At 53.6% G+C, this 19,715-nt stretch overlaps 1 protein-coding gene across 6 annotated transcripts; it reads right to left on the bottom strand.

Annotated features, from left to right (window-relative positions):
* Positions 1-229: 229 nt before the first annotated feature.
* On the bottom strand, positions 230-9,974 carry MOB3C (MOB kinase activator 3C). 6 transcript variants are annotated; one of them, XM_072772277.1, is made up of 4 exons: positions 9,954-9,974; positions 4,977-5,445; positions 2,473-2,675; positions 230-2,148 (listed from the first exon to the last, which is right to left on the bottom strand). In XM_072772277.1, the coding sequence occupies exons 2-4, from the start codon at positions 5,392-5,394 to the stop codon at positions 2,119-2,121; spliced, it is 651 nt and encodes a 216-aa protein (XP_072628378.1). In that variant the 5' UTR covers positions 5,395-5,445; positions 9,954-9,974; the 3' UTR covers positions 230-2,118. The 6 variants fall into 6 exon arrangements, with proteins under 6 accessions (XP_072628378.1, XP_072628380.1, XP_072628382.1 ...); XM_072772279.1 differs by lacking the exon at positions 9,954-9,974 and adding an exon at positions 9,382-9,548; XM_072772281.1 differs by lacking the exon at positions 9,954-9,974 and adding an exon at positions 9,408-9,539.
* Between the last annotated feature and the right edge of the window lie 9,741 nt (positions 9,975-19,715).

Genomic DNA, 19,715 nt, shown 5'->3' with positions numbered 1-19,715 from the left:
TGGGGGTCCTAGACTAGGCCAGAAATTCTTGGTCCAGAATTCCCAGAGCCCTGGGAAAACTTTGGTGTCTCCACCCTGGAGAGCTAGACCAGACATAACCACACCAGTCAGCCCTCCACATGGCCTGGGATCTCAGGACAAAAAGCCCTCCCTTCTCCATTCTGGCCCAGTTCCCTCCATAGCTTGCCAAGGAGCCATGTGGCACCCAGACCACAGCTTCCCACCAATGTCGCTTTAGTTTGCCTCCTTTATTTAACCAAAAATAACAATAATAAACTCTTCCCTCTGTTTCACAAAAATAGATTTCCCGTCTCCCACCCCCTCCCCAGTGAGCACTGGCCGCAGCCTAGAACCACAGGGAACCTGAGGGAATCTCTGACCCCTGGACCCCACCACACCCCAGAGCCTCTGGCAAAGCTGCTGGGTCAGTGTTTCCCTTGGGAACTTCTCCAGAGGCAGCGGTCCCGGGTCCAGCTGGCAGGCCCCAGGAGCCCCATCTGCTTCTTCAGAGATCAGCCAGCTGCAGGGCCACGGAGAGGGGCATAATTTTGGAGGCTTGGCTCAGCATACAGCTCCAGAAGACCCAAGGGGCTGCGGGGCACTGTGGCATTCATGAGAAATCCTTGCTCAAGGCAGGAACAGTTGTGCCCTAGGGAGGGGCTGTCAAACCCTTTTTCCCCATGCAGCTCATATCCCTATGCAGCAATCCACATGCTCTGGGGTGGGAGTCAGGACTCCTGGTTTCTACTCCAGCTCCACAAAAGCCTTGCTGTGTGAGCTTCGGCTTCCTCCTATGTACACAGATTTATCTCTAAGACTGAATCATCCTCAGGGATCCTCAGGCCCTTTCTGGCTCTCCATCCTGGCTCTCCATCCCCTGCCTCAGTTTCCCCACCTGTGGGTCTGGGCACAGGGCTGGACGTGGCAGTGTGGGGTAATGAAGTGTCGAACGAACATCCCAGGTTCTCTGTGGACAGCTATCCAACCAGCTGGAATGTCTCGGGGATGGCTGGGCAGGAGGCAGGTCCTTGCACAATGGGGGCTTTCCAAGCTTGGAAGAGTCCATTCACTAGCAATACGTCTTCACTGCCCTGGGATGGGAGACAATTCTCTGGGGTTTCTGAATTCAAGTTCACTAGCTCCTTGGGTTGGAGGATTATCTTGTGCTGGGCTTCAGATCCTGAGAGCCAAGTCTATAGATTCTGGGAGCTAGACTGGAGTGTATGATTCCCACTTTAGGGACCAGAGGACCTATGTGGACATAAGGGATAGTCCCCAGCGCTCAGGAGGCTGTCTATAATCAAACTTTCCTGGAGGCAGAAGGATGAGTGAAATGACAGCTCCTGGGCATCTCCGGGTGAGCAAATCAGAATCTCTGTCTGTGGGGGGCCAAGGATTTAGGTGCTCAGGGCAAGACTCCCTTCTTATGTTCCTTTGCTCCCCAGAACTCATGCTTATGGAAGATGGTAGCCTGAAAGTTCAAATACAGAGCTACATCTACATCATATTTTGTGCACTTACACAAGTGGTCAGACACACTGAGTGGGGGCACTGACCTGTCGTCACTCCTACAGTGGTCATGGTCTGGTGGTCCCAATCCCTACTTCCTTCCTTTCATTCAACCACTGACCTAACACATAGGGAGGGCCTACTATGTGCCAGGGAGGGTACAGCAGCCAGCTCTTACACACACACCCCACAGTGAGAATCACACACTCACAGAGAGTCATCTGCACTTATTCACACACACCTTGCTTCCGCTCTTGTATGTTTCTTGCTAACTCAGCCACATCCACATTCCCCACATAGGCGTGGGAACCACCACGGAAGGGGTAAGTCCTGAAGCAGAACCCTAGCCTATCGCACCCTTGGACATCACGTGGAGATGTAGCTCCTTCTTTCCTTCTGTTTGCCCACCTTTCTCTCTCCCCTTCTCCATCCATAAGCGGTCAGGGGGCATGTGGGCAGATGCCAGAGAACCACAAGTCCAGGGGCTCTGTGTGTGTGGAGGGGTCCCAGGGACTTCAGGGTCCTCTACCACCAGACTCCTGAGGGTCCCCTCCCAGTGACTCTGTGTTCAGATGGTCCATCTGACAGGCAGCGACTCCAGGCTTGGGCTCAGTGACAGATACGCTCTGTCATCTCCCTCTGCAGAGACATAAGGTAGCAAGGGGTCACTCAGAGCTCAGCCTACCAGGCAGCCCCTTCCCAAACCACAGGGTCTGGCTGTTGCTCTGCCTAAACCTGGCGTCTTCCCACCCAGCCCCCTGCCCACCCCAACTCCAAGCTGTAGATCTGAGTCTCTAAACTGAGACTTGAATGAATTCTCTATTAAAGAATCCACTGTTAAATGAATTGCCTTCCCCTAATTTAGCCATTTGGGTATTGGATTTTCTGCAAGTAGTCAGCCTTCGGATCCGGAAGCCCTGAGGTCAGCCCCAGGAGGGGAGGGCAGCAGGGGCCTGGCCTCACCAGTGGTTCCAGCTCCCGCTGGTCCACCAGGCTGAACTCGCGGATGAAGTAGTAGAAGTGCTTGTAGCAGGTGTTGACGTGTGCTTCGGCCCCCATGCCGAGGATGCTGTCGAAGTGGTGGATGTAGACATGGACAAAGACCCGGAAGAGGCGGGTCAGGATCTTGGTGCAGACCTGCTGGAAGTTCTTGGGGAAGGGAACTCCTAGGGGGCGAGGATGGGCAGCAGTGAGGGGATCAGCATCCTGGCGGTGAAACGCTGCCCAACCCTGCCCTCCCCGCCACAGGCAGCCTTCACCCAGGATGGCCACTGCCCCGCAGCAGACAGGGAGACCAAGGTCTGCTTTCTTCCCACTTCCCTCTTTTGTTTGTTTAAAGATTTTATTTACTTATTTACGAGAGAGAGAGAGAACAAGCAAGGGGAACAGCAGAGGGAGAGGGAGAAGCGGACTCCCTGCTGAACAGGGAGCCTAATGTGGGCTTTGATCCCAAGACCCTGAGATCATGACCTGAGCCAAAGGCAACCATCTAACTGAGTGAGCCACCCAGGCACCCCTCCTTGCTTCCCTTTTAAACAAAGCACAGATCTCACTATGCCTCTCCTCCCCTGCTGAAATACAAATCATCTCCCACATTTTCCCATCACCCAGAGCAGGACTCTGCAACCATGTTGGGGTCACTGACCAACCCTTCTTCAACTTTGATGGAAGTTTTGCCCAAATTCTCTGCAGAAATATGTGCATCTGCAGGTGCTGCCCCATGACATCTTGGATATAGTTCTAAGGTGAGTTTATCAACATCTACAGTCCATTTTAAAAAACACAGGTCTTCAGGATTAAGTTCTAACTTTACAGCATGGTGGCTGCCCAAAGCCTTTCCATGATCTGACCCCAGCCTCTTCCTCCAGCCCCATCCCAACTCCTTCCTCTTCATACACTCACACAGCAGGCCCCAGATCCCTAATCCTGAGAATTACAATCTCCTCGAGAACTAGTTCAGGTCCCTCTCATCCCTTCAACTACACAGTAATACAAAGAACCTTCCAAGTTTGAGCCGGGCTCTATGCTGGATCCTCTGCATCTTTTGCCTCATATGATATGGGATAGCCCTTCCAGATATGATGATAAAGTAGAAGTGTATGATGGCAACGCCACTTGCCCAAGGCCATGCTATTAATTAGTACAGACTGGAGGCCAATTCAAATGCTGTTGGCCCTGCACTGCAGCAACCCGCAGAGATAACACCACAGCTCCTGCCCAAGGGAAGCTCCAGCATCTGTGAAAAAGGCATAGTTTCTGCACAGTGCCCCGCGCTCAGGGTAGAGATCTTGGTGACTATGCCTTCCTCTCTGCTGTGGCAGAGCCATCCCCAGGATTAAGGCAGACACCTGGGGTCTCCCAGGCCTGGAGGTTAAGACTAGAAGGTAGTAAGAGCCCAGACACAGGCCCACACTGGTGCACCCTGCTCCATATGGGTCCTCACGGCTCTCAGATAGGGCTGAGCCCTGCCTCTCTGTGAGCCCTTCCACGCCCAGCCCAGGCTCCTCAGACTTGTCCTGCTCATCTAGACTTGCGGCCCTGGACCCCAACAGACCCACACTGCAGTTCCGAATCTCTGATTCAATGCACTGTCCCTCTGTTGGCCTCAGGGAAATGCAGGTGTCCACTGCTGGGCATGATAGTGCAGGAAATGGCAGACCCCTAGATGGGGAGGGGCTGTGAGCACTGAATTGTGAGTCATTGCCCAGCCTCTCTCAGTATTCAGACTTCTCCCCTCTAGGCTTGCCCACTCTGCCCCACCCGTCTCTGATTCCCATAGCCTTAACCCGGAGGAAGAGGAGGCTGGGCGGGGAAGGGGGAGGGGTGTAGGGGTGGGGGTAGGGATGCCATGATGAATACAGTGTCATGCTCAGCGCCTGGGCCCACGCCCCCTCTTGCTGCCCTTGGGTGGGGAAGCCAGTGTGCTTTACTCATCATCTCTTGCCACCCTCGCTGGACTGCCCAGCTGAGATAAGAGAAGGCCCCACGGCTTGGGCCTGACAAGGAAAAATTCTGCCCTCAGAACCCTCTGAGGTTGAGATACAATCTGGCCCTCCCAATCCCCACCCCCTTCCCTTTCCTGGAGCCGAGTCAGAGGTAACAGGGGGCTGCAAGTCAGTCAACCCAGGAAAGGTGACAGGCTAGGAGGACCTAGAGGCATCTCTTCAAGAAGGTTCCAAGAATCATAGTGGTCTTGCCAGGGTGGCTCCTGGAGGCACATTTAAGCTTCAGATAAGAAGAATCCCAAGTTGAGAGGCAGGCAGTCCCAGCTCAAGATGCCTGATCTTGAGCAGACACTTACCCTCCGAGCCTCAGTTTCCTCTTCTACAAAATGGGGATGAAACCCATGCCCCCCCTCCAACCCCAACCCCAACCCCTTACAGAATCACTATGTTAAACTAAATGTGTCATCTGTGGAATGGGTTCTGGTGGCTCCCTCCCTCCCCGGCTGGCCAGGTGGCACTCACCAACGCGAGTGGGAAAGACGTCCTCGTCGTTGATGAGGCCCTCGATCCAGTCCATGAGCAGGGCCATGTAGCGTGGTGCCGACAGCTTGGCGGGCCGCCGGTACTGGCGCTCGTCCTGCCAGCGGTACTCGTAGCGGGGCCCCCCGGCCATGACTGGGCAGCTGGTTTCGCTGCAGCGCTCGGCCATCGTGCCGTAGATGAGATTGATGCGATTGAAGAAGTCCACCACGTGCACCGCGATCCAGTCGTCGATGCTCTCCCCCGGCGGCAGCCTCACCACGCTGCGCAGGTCCAGGCCCGACTTGAGCGAGGCCTGCGCCTTCTTATATAGCTCAAAGCGCTGTGTGCCTGGCTCGAAGCGCTTCCGAGGCCGGAACGTCTTGTCCTTGGCGAACACCTGCTTCAGGCACAGCGCCATGGCCCGGCTGGGCCGAGGGCCAGGTGTCCAGGGGCAGGACCTGTGGATGCCCTGCCAGGGCCAAGGGCACAGAGAGAGCGTGGTGGTCAGGTCCTCACCAAACGGCTTTGACTGCCCAACACATCACTTCCCTCGCACCCTCAGCTTTGGGCCAGCCTCTGCGGCCTTTGCCCGGAGTCTAGATCCTCCGGACCCCCTAGCGCCAGGCCCCTGCCCTGCCTCCAGGCGCCCCCTGCCTCCCTCTGCCAAGCGGACACAGCCCTCCCATCTCATTTTTCTTTTAATTTTTTTTTTTTTTATTTATTTATGGTAGTCACACAGAGAGAGAGAGAGGCAGAGACATAGGCAGAGGGAGAAGCAGGCTCCATGCACCGGGAGCCCGATGTGGGATTCGATCCCGGGTCTCCAGGATCGCGCCCTGGGCCAAAGGCAGGCGCTAAACCGCTGCGCCACCCAGGGATCCCTCCCATCTCATTTTGTTTCCTTTCCCCTCTCACTGCATCTCACAGAGATCTGGGCCTGGGCTCCAAACAGGTGCTCATCTGTCTTCTTGTTGACCATTAGAGAGGTGGCGGGAGCTTCCTGCAGGCCCACCAAGAGGCAGGGGCCTGGATGAAATGACCTCAGGGGCACCCCATGGGCCAGCTGGTGCAGCGTGGGAGAGCCTGGCTGCATTGTGCTGGGGGTCGGGGCAGTGGCAAGGCTCCGCCTTCAGCTTCCTATGGGATATCCCGTAGTCCATCCGGCCACCGGGGATTCCCAGGGAGCAGGAGGGACTTTTCTACCAAAAATGTACTTTCCTTTTATTACCCCAAAAGAGGAAAGGGCCCTGATATGGCCAGCTGGGTGGCCTCTGAGTGGGGCTGCAGGCGCTGGAGGAGAGGGGGAGGTGGCAGGTCCAGATAGGTGCCACTTCCTCTGACAGTGGCTAGAGATCCTTCCCCACCAAGCCAGCCTCCTCCAGCCCCAAACCAGAACAAACCACTGGCCTCTCCTCCTGCACCTGATGGTACATGTTCTGAGTACCTACTACGTGCCTGGCACCAGGAGGTGGGAAAAATACAATGAGATCTACCCAGCTGGGCCTATTAGAATTCAGACAAATTTGCTTTGCCTCTTAAATGGAGGCATCTCAGAGTCAGAGCAGACTTTGGAACAACAGTCAGAGCCCCAGGCTTGGAAGCAGGAGTCCTGGATTCTAGTTTCATCTCCACCATGGCTGGTGACCACTGTTAACAGGCATGAGTCTGGCCCATAGATAGAGGCCAGGTTTCTGGGACTCACGTGGTAGTCATCTCACCTGCCCTATGGGTGTGTGAGCCCTTGGGAAAGGTGGCCCCAGGTACCTGCTGAGACCAGAATTTAGGGCTAAGGCTGAGTGTAGGCGAAACACTGAGCTGTGGTTCCAAGCTGACCTCTGACCTGGCCTTGACCCTGATCATTTGAGTCCTGACTCTAGCCCTAGACTGAGGCTGAATACAGCCACGAAGCCTTGCCTTAACCTCAGAGCTGACACTGGAGCACTGGAGCACTGAACTTTCTAGAGTCTCTAATAATGCTCAGGGAGGATGGTGGGGCGGCGGGGGGGAGAAGGACAGGAACAAGGTGATAGTTGGAGGAAGGTGACATGTCAGGCAACAAGCCAGGCTGGTAGAAGAGTCTGGAACAAGAATTCTTCCTTGTACTCACAACAAGCAGGCCAGGATGGGGATGGTTAAGTGAATGACAGGTGTTTGGCAAGTAGGGGCAGGTCGCCTAGCAGGATCTTGTACTCTTGAAAAAAATCCCTCAAAGATGTAGAAAGTCATGTCATCCATTCCTTGATCCTCGACTTCTACCCAAAGAAGTCCCTAGTGTGGACGCTGAGTTCCCTGACTCCAGAACAGATCTCCACACTTCACATGGCACCTGTATTCCAAATTCTGCTTGGGTTGAATGCTTCCAAAATCACTCCCACTGCGAGAGGGGGGGTCCTGGTTGTCCTACTTTGCACAGCACCCTCTACTGACACTTACCAACAGACCCCCACCTGGATCACCTCAGCCTATCTTCCCTGCCCACTTCCCTCCACCAACTACAGGGGGCTGCTACTTGATCCCCCAGCCTGTCCCCACCCTCTTGCCTCTGTGTGTTTTCTTACACTGGTCTCTCTGTCTGACTCTGCAAGGTCAGGTTGAGTGGCATCTCCTCCCACAGCCCCCTCCACTGAACCCAGATGTCTTTTTCTTTGGGTGAAAGGTGCTCTTTTGGCTACTGTTGTCCTCCCCTCCAGCCCAGGTCAGGGACTGGCATATGGTTGATGCTCAGGCTTTAAGTAAAGCTTGGAATCAAGAACTGCAGAGTTGTAAGAGCCCTGAGAAATCAACTGACCAACCCACTTCTTGCACAGATGGGGAAACTGAGGCCCTCTTTCTGAGCAGCCACCGTTCACAAAGCAAGTTACTGGCAGGGGATCTCCAATGGCAGAACTGGGAACTGGGAGAAGGTGGGTTCAGCCCATCACTAAGAGGAAAGGACTATTTTCTTGTGCTGGGTGGTCACTGGTCTGGGGGAGGTAAGGGGGAAAGAGGGAAGCAGAGGGAGAGGGGAAGCAAGATTCCCATCAATTAGACCCACCCCATTCCTGTTCCCCCAACATGCTGAACCTCCCCCACCCCACCCCCCCAGCACCTTGAATGTCCAGACCAGTGAGCTAGACATCAGGAAGGGGAAGGGGAAGGGGGACTCTACACAAGTGGCATGCCCCTTGTCTCTTCACTTTCCACTCCCGTGTCCTTACTGGCTTTCCTTCTCTCCCTGAACTACGGCCACTTGGGCCCCTTAGCGCTGGGGCCCGGACTCCGGGGGGCTCTTGCCCCTAAGTGCCCCGGATGCCTCACTCCCTCGGTAGGCAACCGGCTTCCCAAGCCAGGACCACTGGCGGCCCGGCCCGTTCCAGGGCCACACCTGCCACTCCGCGGGCCGGCCCCCCTGGGAACCAGGCCGCAGCGTCCCCGCGGGGGGTGCGGGCGCCCCGAGGGCCGAGAGCCAGGAGGAAGGTGGACGTGGGGATCCCCCCCCCCGCCCCGGCCGCGCCGGGCCCCCGCCCCACTCGCCCAGCGGACGGCCGGCGGCTCTAGGACCCGGAGGCGCAGGCCCGCTTCCGCTCCGAGTCACGCCTCCGCCCCCCCGCCCCCTGCACCCCCCGCCCCCCTGCACCCCCCGTCCCTCCTGCACCCCCCGCCCCCCCGACGTGCTCGGACCCCGACCGCGCGCCGCCGCCCGCCCGCCCGCCTTGGGGCCGCTCTGAGCGTGGCGGCGAGGCCGGGCCGACGGGGCGCGGGCGCTCACCCCGGGGCCGCTCGCTCCTCCTCCGGCCGCGGGGCCGCCGCCTCCTCCGGGTCCTCGGGCCGGGCCGGTTCTCTCGGCCGCGGGGCCGCGGTCCCCTCCGCCCCCGCGGCGCCGCCGGCCCCGCCCCCGCGGCGCCGAGGCCCGGGGGGGCGGGGCAAGGGGACCCCTCCCAGCGCTCGCGCGCCCGCCTTTCCGGGAAGTCGGCGGCGTCCGGCAGCTTCCCTGCGGACGAGGCCCCGAGCCGCCGGCCCCCCCGACCCCGCCGACCCCGCCGACCCCGCCGCGCTCCGGCCTCGGCTTCCCGGGCTGTAAAGTGGGCGCGGAGCCGCGCCGCGTGGAGCGCACCGGGGGCCGCCGGTGGGTCCCCGCCCCCGGCCCCGAGCTCCGCCAGGGATCGGGGCTGCCCTCCACCCGAGCCCCCAGCTCCTGGCGTGGTGCCTGGCACCAGGACGCACTCGATGCCCACCTGCGCTGGGGCGCGCGGGCGGGGTCCCTCACCCAGCCCGGAAAGGACAGGCCCTGAAGGAGGCCAGGTGACCCTTCCGCCTCCCGACCACCCAGGCTGCGCGGACTCTCCTCACCCCTCTCCCCAAGTCACCCCGTTCCCCCCGCCAGGCCTTTGTTCCAGCTCTGCCCAGTTTGGAAGATCTTTTTTACCTCCTTCCTTCCAACCAAAGCCAAACCTTTAAGACCTGGTCTGCTCTCTCTCTACTTTCCAACTTAGGTTCCTCCCCTGAGGGCAGACAGGTGTCCCAAACCAGTACTCAAGGTGCTGTGGCCCCCAGGCCCGGAGACCCGGTGGCTGACTCCGCCCGGGGGTGGGAGGGAAGGCTGGAGGCCGTCTAGGGTGGGAGGAGCGAGATGGGCTCCCGCAGTCCCGGCGGAGGGGGCGGGAGGCGAGCGCCCCCCCGCCCCCCCCCCGGAGGTAGGCATCTACCGTGGCCCTGATGCCCCACCCGGCTCCCCTTGTGTCTGGATCTTCTGTTCGCTTGATGGCCTGAGAACAGACTGAATCCTTAAGAATCCCAGCTCAGAACTGAGGATTCAATCTTCTGTTAAGCACCTATATTTGTCACGGTCTAAAGTCTAAAGTTCTCTTTCTTCTTGATGTCTGAATCTTCACTCTGCCCCAAATCCCCTATAAGACAATCATATTGCTGACTTAATCAATACCCTGTCTGGGCGCTGAGGGCAGAAGATCAGGTGATGAAGCACGCCCAGCTACTGACCTCAGGTGCTGACAAGTCAGCAGTAGGGACAACGCACAGAGGGAGAACGCAAGGTCGGAGCTCCGTCATCCAGCGGTGAGAACACTGTTCTGGACTGCTGGCCAGCGCTTCGAAAGAGTGGGGTTATCCACAGGAAGTTCGTGGAAACTCAGACTGGGCACTCTGCGGAGAGTTTATTTTTTTATTTTTATTTTTATTATTTTTTTTTTTTGCGGAGAGTTTAAAGAAAGCATCGTTTACAGGTGTAGTCAGGGTGCAGGGCGACCACAGTGGTGGCATATCACCAAGGGCTAGCAAGAGCAGCCCTTTTCTAGCTACCCTGGGCGGAAGCTGTCAGCCTGACTGAGGGGGTGCTGGGACAGGGTGGTGAAAGTGGGGGCTATGAGGAGGGGGCTACTGACAGGAGCTGCAGCCTACGCTTGCCAAGCACAGCCAGCTCAGAGCAATCATGGTGCCAAGGACTGGGGGGCAAATCCCACGGAAGCCCTGGACAAAGGAACCTCTGTGCAGCCCATAGATGTGGGCATTCCCCTACGGCTGGAGGGAGGATGCAGAGTGTAGCTGGACGGGCAACAGAAGGTAAATGCTTGGCACGTGGGCCCAGAGACTGTGACTTCATAAAGGAAATGGAAACTGCTTATGCTTTCCTTATCATTTCAGTTCTAAATATTTCGAAATTTCATTGTCATTTCCTCTTTAACTCATGGATGATTTACAACTATGGTTTTAGTGTCTCAGCCTATGGGAGGCTTATATTCTTCTTGTTGACTTCTAATTATATTGCATTGTGGTCAGAGATCATGGTCTGTAAGATTCTGTGGAATGTGACGTGACTCCCCCTGTGGCTTTGAACATGGTTATTTGCTGTCCCTCTGAGCTGGGTTTTATAGGATGGGCAGGAGCTTGCCTGGTGAAGAGTGAAAAGCACAGGACCTTCTGTTGTGGGAGATATAAATGATCCATTCTGAAGGTATTTCAGAAGTTCCCAGCTTATCCACATTGCTCCCTGGTGTCTGCCTCAATACAAGCTGATAGGCTGGCAGGTGGGATGGGAGGCAGATGGAAGGGCGGAGGAAGCCAGAGATGACCCAAATCCCTCAAACACCTGCATGGCTCTCAGTTTAGGCAAGAGAGACTGTCCTTCCAGAAGGCTCTGCTGGGACTAAGACCCAGACCTTGGGACTCCTGGGTGGCTCAGTGGTTGAGCGTCTGCCTTCTGCTCAGGTCGTGATCCCCGGGTCCTGGGATCAAGTGCCGCATAAGCTCCTCGCTGGGAACCTGCTTCTCCCTCTGCCTAGGTCTCTGCCCCTCTCTCTCTCTGTGTCTCATGAATTAAAAAAAAAAAAAAAAAACCCAGACCTTGGAGAACAAGGTCCTGGCTATACAACACATTAGCTGCCCTCTCTGATGGCATGCTGTAACCCTACAGGACAGGCACTGGTCCCTGCCACTGTGTCCTGAGTATAAGTGGTTCAACTAAGGCCCTGTTTTTGAAGCTTGGCAGGAGTCACCAAGGATCTAGTGGAGGATGCACTCTCTTCCATCACACAGCCTGGGCACAGGACTCCTCTATGAGAGCTCCAAGTGGCCGCTGGGTTGTGTCTAGACCTGGGCACCATCCTGCTGTGTGTATCTGGGAAAGTCTACTTTCCCCATTTGTACCACAAAATGGTTTCAGCCACACCATTCCAAATGCCTTTTTAGGACCAACCCTCTGCTCCTGCCCCCAAAGGCCTGCACCCAGTTACTCTACTGATACAGAGTGACCTCTCCCTGGGGACTCCCCAGCCTCTCCTATGCCAGGAAAGCTGCCTTCATTTCTATACTCCTCCCAGACTGAACTACAGTCCCCTGTATCACCCCACCAGGTATCCGGCAGCTCCTGTAGCCTGATGGCACCCACAGTCCCCTCATTCTTCCAAGAAAAAGTTTCTATTTCAGCTTCTGCCCCTCCCTGCCCAGAAGGCAAGATCTCTAAGCCTGAGTCTTTCATCCTGGCACAGTGAGGAAAAAAAAGTGAGGGATACGTCATGGCAGTAAGAGGAATTGAGCTTAGACTTCCTTTAGCTTGAGGAAGACAAGGCTCAAGGGAATGTGACAGAGGAAGCCAAGGTTGAAAAGGTGATAGTCCTTGTAAACTGCAGAAAGCTGTAGCCAGTCTTTTGGGGGGTGCTGCCGTCAAGCCTCCAGCAGGGTTTTATGTAGAAGAGAGGTTGCACTTGTCCCTGTGGTCCTGGAAGGCAGGGGGCAGATATCCATCAGAGCTGTCCAACCACACAGGCTGGCCGGGCTCCCCACCCACCCTTGGAGTGGGAGGCATAGCGTGTGCATATGGGCCTTGGGACAATTTCATAGCCCTCTGCCCTGCCCCCCAACATGGATCTGATAGACATAGCCCCCTCCCCTAGGTGCACACTGTCCAACCACTGGGGTTAGTTCCCGGTTAGTTCCCAGGGGAGGTAATAGTAAAGGGGGGGGTGGGGAGTTCACCAGTGTCTTAGGCTCAGCCTTCCATAGAGCCCACCGCAAAGCCTGCACAGGAAGTTCTATCCAACCCTACTCGTGATGGACAGCAGATCAGTGGCTGCTAGGAGTTAAGAGTTGGGGAGGAGAATGTGACTCTAAAGACATAGCGCAAGGGACTTCCTCTGGGTTACAGGCCCGTGTCTTGATCATGGGTTCATAAACCTATATGTGCTGTAAAATCCCATAGAACTATATACAAAAGAAGAAAAGAAAAATAAGTGCATAAAAAAACTGATAAAATCGAAATAAAGTCTGTAGTTTTTTTGTTTTTTTGTTAAGATTTAATTTATTTTATTTGAGGGAAGGGCGAGGCAGAGGGAGAGAATCTCAAGCAGATTCCGAGCTGAGCAGGGAGCCAGATGCGGGTCTCAATCTCAGGACCCTGAGATCATAACCTGAGGCAAAACCAAGTCAGCCCCTTAACCTACTACCCACCACCCAGGCGCCCCTAAAGTCTGTAGTTTTAATAGCATTATACTAACATCAATTTCCTGGTTGTGATCCTTAGTGTGGTTACATAAGATGTTGTCACTGGGGGACACGGGGGCGGGGCAAATGGGAATTATCATTTTTGCAACTTCTATGTCAGTCCAAAATTATTTTTTTTCAAAATTATGTTTTTAATAAAGTTTTAAAAAATATTTTATTTATTTATTCATGAGAGACACACAGAGAGAGAGGCAGAGACACAGGCAGAGGGAGAAGCAGGCTCCAAGCAGGAAGCCCGATGCGGGACGGGAGCCCTATGCAAGACTCTATCCGGATCCTGGGATCATGCCCTAAACCAAAGGCAGACACTCAACTGCTAACCACCCAGCATCCCTCAGTCCAAAATTATTAAAAATAAGTTTTAAAAAAACTGACCAAAAGACTTATCTGTTACAAGGTACAGATCTTCTCTAGATCCTGATTTGAACAAATAAACTATAAAAAAAATTTATGGGGGATCCGTGGGTGGCTCAGCGGTTTAGAGCCTGCCTTTGGCCCAAGGCATGATCCTGGAGTCCCGGGATCGAGTCCCACGTCGGGCTCTCGGCATGGAGCCTGCTTCTCCCTCCTCCTGTGTCTCTGCCTCTCTCTCTCTCTATGTCTATCATAAATAAGTAAATAAATAAATCTTTAAAAAATTATGAAATAATTGGGGAAATTTGAATGACTACTTTTGATAATATTAAGGAATTGCTGTTATTTACTTTAGGATTTTTTTTTAAAGTACTTGTCTTTTAGAAATATAAACAGAAATATGTATAGATGAAACAATATTTGTCCAAGATTTGGAGGGAAAGTGGGTGAGGGTATATATGAAACCAGATTGTTAATGTGTTGAAAATTTTTTATGCTGAGTAATAGGCACTTGGTGGTTTCTTACACTATTGGCTCTACTCTTAGTTTGTATACGTTTTAATATTTCTTTTTTTTTTTTAATTTTTATTTATTTATGATAGTCACAGAGAGAGAGAGAGGCACAGAGACACAGGCAGAGGGAGAAGCAGGCTCCATGCACCGGGAGCCCAATGTGGGATTCGATCCCGGGTCTCCAGGATCGCGCCCTGGGCCAAAGGCAGGCGCCAAACCGCTGCGCCACCCAGGGATCCCACGTTTTAATATTTCAATAAAAAGTTGAAACTTATAAGAATAAGTAAACTATTAGTGGCAATAAGTATTACTTAGTATTTTAAATAACAAGTATTTACTTATTAACAATAATAAGTAAAGTTATTAACAATAAGTTTAAAAAAGGAAACACACCAGGGCAGATTTCTGGGCCTCTCTCATAGAGATTTTGTTTCAGTATCTCAGGAGGGGCGGTGTCCATGAATCTGCTGCTTAGCACGCTCCCCGGTGATGTTTATTCTGAAGACTGAGGTCTGAAAATATCTGAAAACACCCGTGATAGACTGAATGTTGATACGCCTCCCCTGCACATTCATATGTTGAAACCTAATCCCCAGTGTCATGGTGTTTGGAGGTGGGGCCTTTGGGAGGCGAAGAGGTCATGAGGATGGAACCCTCAGGAATGAGACTAGTGCCCTTACGAAAGAGACCCCACAGACACCCTCGCCTCTTCTACCAGATGCGGACACAGCAAAGAGCTGGCCGTCTAGGTAGCGGAAGCAGGTCCTCACCAGACGCTGAAACCGTGGATGCCTTGGCTTTGGACTGCTGAGCCTTCAGAACTGGGAAAAATAAATGTCTGCTGTTTTTAAGCCGCCCAGTCTGTGGCATTCCGTTACAGCAGCCCAAGCAGCCCAAGGCAACCTTCCTGTTGCGGGCTTACCTGTGGCGCAGGGTAAAGCTGGAGGGCCTCTCAGAGGGCGGGAGATGCCTTCTAGTCACAACAGTAGTAAATTAGTGTAGCTTTAACATGTTATGGAGACACTACGCCTGTCTCGTTCATTTGTTCATTTATTCCTTCATTCTGAGTATTTACTGAGGGTTCGCCAGTTGGCAGGCACGGTATGTGGCCCCCATGCAGACCTTGGCCTTGCTTTGTGGGTGATGACAAAAGCCTCGGTCTTCTGCAGATCTTATGCAGGCCCAGGGCAGATGGGTGGCCCAGGTGGCCCATTTCGCAGCTCATAAAACTGAGGCTGCCCTGTAACACCTGGTTGACTCAGTTGATAGAACACAAGACCCTTGAGCTCAGGGTGGTGACTTTAAGCCCTACTCAGGCAAAGAGCTTACTTTTTAGAATTTATTCATTTATTTATGGAGCTTACTTTCTTTCTTTTTAAAAGATTTTATTTATTCATGAGGAACGCAGAGAGGAGAGAGAGAGGCAGAGACACAGGCAGAGGGAGAAGCAAGCTCCATGTAGGGAGCCTGACGTGGGACTCGATCCCGGGTCTCCAGGATCACGCCCTGGGCTGAAGGCGGCACTAAACCGCTGAACCACGGGGGCTGCCCTGGAGCTTGCTTTAAACCAAACCAGACCAAACCAAACCAAAAAAACCTGAGGCTACAGAAGATCTTCACAACCAACCAGTCACAAAAGGGTTGGCTCTTGAAGGGGAAGGGCCCAGTAACTATCTCAATCTAACTTCCTCAGAGTAAATGGGTAAAATGAGGCACGGGGAGTGAACAGGATGGGCCCAAAGATAAAGAAGGACAATAAAAGCCTTTCAGTGAACCTTTTATACACCTGTGCTTGAGATGCATTTTCTCCTTCCTTCCTCTCTTTGACCCTGGGAGGGAGGGAGGGAGGTTTATCTTTCTAGAGCTGTTAAACTGTACTTCCCTCTAGAAGGAGGGATGCAGGAGTGGGCAAGAGAACAAGCAGTTACACTAAGGGGGAAAGAAGGCACTGGATGTGTGCAATTAGGATGACCCCCCCAAGTCTGCCCTACAGTTCCCTCCGGGGGGAAGCCCTAGGTCCCATGTTGGCTTCGCTCCCGGGAGCAAGGAAGCTTGCAACCCCGCCCAGCCAGAAAGCAGGGTCCAGGCGCTGCCCCCGCCCCCCCGCGCTGCGGAGCCTGATTTCCACAGCCAGCAGGGCTCGTGACTTCCCGCACTTGTTTTCCGGCTCCTCGGGGCGGGGTGGGGGGCCGTACCGGGTTTAGGGCTTTTACAAAAAGCAGCTGGAGGAGCGCAGCTTTGCCAAAGGCGGAGAGAATGAGGGCGCGCTCTGCTTCCAGGGAGCCTTCTTCCTACCCCAGCCGCCGGACGCAGCCTCCTCACGGGGGAGCTCTTGGCACAGTCCTTCGCGCCTGCAGACCGGCTTCCCGGTGAAGCCCCTGCCTTTGTCTTCCCCTCTGGACAGGAAACCCTGAAAAGCCGGCTCTTACTTATCTTACCTCCCCTGGAACCCCGTAGCAACAACTGACAGTTGTAAGGAACTTTCTGGTTTACAAAGTGATTTTCCCCCCTCTGGTCACTCTTTGAGTCCTGCAACAACCCCAAATACTAGCTCCAGAAGGTGAAAGGACTTGGCCAAGAGGCAGAGCCTGAAAAAACCCAGCAGAGCCAGGACTCACACCCAGGCCTCCTAACTCCAATCACCGGTGCGCCGGCCCACACTGGGCACTTAGCAGATGCGCCCACGGGTAAATCAGGCGAAGCAGAACAAATGGCTTGCAAGGCCGCTAGACACTTTCTAAAAATGGCCTCCTGGGAAAGTAGATGAAAACACAGCCGTGTGTACTTGGATCCATGTTAAAGCAATTAATAGCATTAAGTTCATCCACCATCCTCAGAAACCTTGGCAGCGCCTTAGATTCCCTGCTCACTCTTGATAGCCTTGCAGACTCTGGTGGTGCAGGTCATATTCCATACATCCTACACAAAGCACCCAAGAGAGAAAGTCGTTAGGGTGAGCTGCAGGTAGAAAAGGAGAAAGACACAACAAGGAGACCAAACACAGAGAAGGGGGTCAGGAACAGAAGGCCCATCTGAGGGTCACTTGTTCCTAGAGTGGAGGGTCTCTGCCTCAGGAAGAAGGTGCGTGGTGGACCACCAGCGAGATACCCAGAGCTTCCCTGACCTTGACAGCAATCCCCTGTCCACAGGGGCGCCCAGAGGACACAGTGCAGGCTGCTGGCCTGAGACAAACTGGGAAGTTCCAGCCAATCAATCCCAGCTCCAATGGGGTGTGAGTCTCCCAGCCGAGCTCCGTAGCTGAGTTCCCATCCATCCCCCTGCCTGCCCAGCTTCCATACATCATCCCCCTCTGCTCCCTCACCACAGGCAAGAGCAAATATGTACAGGATGGATGAAGAGCTTCAGCCGGCACGGGCAACACACAATTCTCTGTGCAGCTGCAGGGGCCAGGCACAGATAATCCAGCATTTGGCTCCGGGGCTCATGAGCTGGGGAATTCTCAGCTCTCTGCAATCAGACAGGGAAGCCATCTGGATTCCCAGAGTCTGGGAAGACCTCTACTTTCCTCTCTTATCCTCCAAAGTCCTTACCTGGGACATGCTGGAAATAGCTATCTCATCCCAGAAATCTTTCCTGAAGGCAGACAATAAGCCAGCCCTTGTTTTTCAGATATTTTACAGTGGGGCTCCCCAGAACCAAAGTGCAGAGAAAATTCACAACAAAGAGATAGAAAGAATGTTGCTACTGACATGCTGTGTGACACTGGGAAAATCATTTCGCCTGGTTTAGAGCCTTCTTCTTCAGGTATAAATAAAATCATTAACTCACTGTAGAAGTCCCCAAACCAGACTAGAGACTTTTTTTTTAAATATAGTATCCCAGGCCTCACCCCAGACCAAAATAATCCATATTTTTGTGATGGGGCCTAAGGATCAACATCTGTGATGAGTTCTTTAGGTGTTTTTGATGCTCGGCCAGGTGGGAATGATAGGCTTTGGTCTCTTTAACCTGTAAGCTGTTTTATCTAGTGAACTAAGAAAGCAGAGATCTGTAATCTGGAGGTAGGATGCTGAGTGAAGTAAGTCAGTTGGAGAAGGGCAATCATCATATGGTTTCACTCATACAGGGAATATAAGAAATAGTGAAAGAGACTATGTAAGAGAAAGGAGGGGAACTGAGTGGGAAAAATTAGAGAAGGAGACAAACCATGAGAGACTCCTAACTCTGGGAAACAAACAGTTGTGGAAGGGGGGCGCCTGGGTGCCTTAGTAGTTTAGCGCCTGCCTTTGGCCCAGGGAGTGATCCCGGTGTCCTGGGACCGAGTCCCACATTGAGCTCCCTGAATAGAGCCTGCTTCTCCCTCTGCCTGCCTGTGTTTGGCCTCTCTGTCTGTGTCTCTCATGAATAAATAAATAAAATCTGAAAAAAAAAAAAAAAAAGAGTCGCGGAATTTGGGGATCTCAAGGCTGGATTCACAAACCGACAGGTGGGGAGCAAGGAGGGGAAGGCTGGGTAAGCCCAGACCAGAGCATTCAGGTTAGAATGAGCACTATTAATCTCTCCTGATCACCAGCTGGCTGGACCCAGTGCCCATACCTAGGATAGGGTCAGAAACCAGGTGACACTTAGGAGTTTCGGGCCAAGGTGCAAGGCCTGCCTGATTATTTGTGGATGGCTTATCTGAGACCAAGTTCCTCCAGATTTTAATTTGTTTTTATTGAAGTTCGATTTGCTAACATACAGTATAACACCCAGTGTTCATCCCATCCAGCGCCTTCCTCAGTGCCTGTCACCCAGTCACCCAACCCCCCACCCTTGATTGACTCTGCTGCAAAGACCACAAGGCAACTTGAGAGCTGCTGTTGTATGCCCGCAGGAGAGGCTATGGGGTGGAACAGCGAACACTTTCTGGGAGGCTCCAGCTGTGGTGGGCAGAACGAAGCCCAGAGAGATGAGGAGTGCCGGGTGGCTAGGTCTCAGTGCAGGGTGGGGGAGAACTTGTTATCACTCAGAGCTGTCTCAGGAGGGTTCAGGTCAGCCAGCAGGGTGGACAGCTCCCAGGCTCTGGGAGTTTTCCAATAGTTGCCCAGTTGGTCAGGGGATGCTGTAGAGAAGGTTGCTGTCATGGCAGGAGGTTAAACCAGACCCGGTTTTTCAGTCTTTCTTGAAAACTGTTTCTTCAAATGACAGGGGAAGCCCAGTAAATAACATAGTTTCTCTGGTTGAGTTGGGGTAAGGACCAGGCTCCCAGGATCCCCACCTCTAAGAACTGTTGGCATTTCCTGAAGCACAGTTGAAAACTAGCGACTGGACAGTCTCCAAGGTCTTTTGTAATGTTAAGATTTGGTAAGCTAGGACAGGAGCTCGAACATGCTGGGCTGGTACTTTATAATAATTTTCCTGCTCCAAACGTTTGGACATTGTCTCTCAGTTTTTCCTGCTTACATATCCCGAATCTGGTTGCCTCCTCTGATGGCCCCATGGTTTTGTTTTCTACATGCAGCCTCCCAGCTGCAGAGCAAGCAAAATGCCCACTGCCCGGGCTGGGACATAATCACAGCGCGTTTTGGCGGCGCTGGATCTCATTATGCAAGGGATGTTTATAGACACAGGTGGTCTGAGTTGAGCATTCATCCAGGAGGAATTTAACATTTGACGGGTATCTTATCTCTCTGTGTGGGCTTCATGCTGGACCCTGGGAAAATAAAGTCCATTAAGATATGGTCTCTGTCTCCAAAAAGTGTCCAGTCTATGGGAGAGGCAGCCTTATAAAGGTGGAACACCAAATGCTGGGGAAGCACAGAGGAGCACATCCTGGGCAGTAGGGAGGTGGGTAGATGTCAAGGAAGGGTCTGGATGCTTCAGTGAAGATTTGAAAGACATGTAAGAATTAACTTGATGAAGGGAGAGCAGGCATTC

Source organism: Canis lupus, chromosome 13, assembly GCF_048164855.1.
Source record: "Canis lupus baileyi chromosome 13, mCanLup2.hap1, whole genome shotgun sequence".
NCBI lineage: Eukaryota > Metazoa > Chordata > Mammalia > Carnivora > Canidae > Canis > Canis lupus.
Note: the sequence above shows the minus strand (reverse complement) of the source record. Positions and strands in the feature narration are given on the sequence as shown.

Coding starts and splice junctions, on each gene's coding strand:
- MOB3C (XM_072772276.1), bottom strand. CDS start 6,069: ATGCAGCCAGGCTCTCCCACGCTGCACCAGCTGGCCCATGGGGTGCCC. Junction 5,446..5,901: donor GAGCCCAGGCCCAGATCTCT/GTGAGATGCAGT, acceptor TGGCCCTGGCAG/GGCATCCACAGGTCCTGCCC. Junction 2,676..4,976: donor CGTCTTTCCCACTCGCGTTG/GTGAGTGCCACC, acceptor CTCGCCCCCTAG/GAGTTCCCTTCCCCAAGAAC.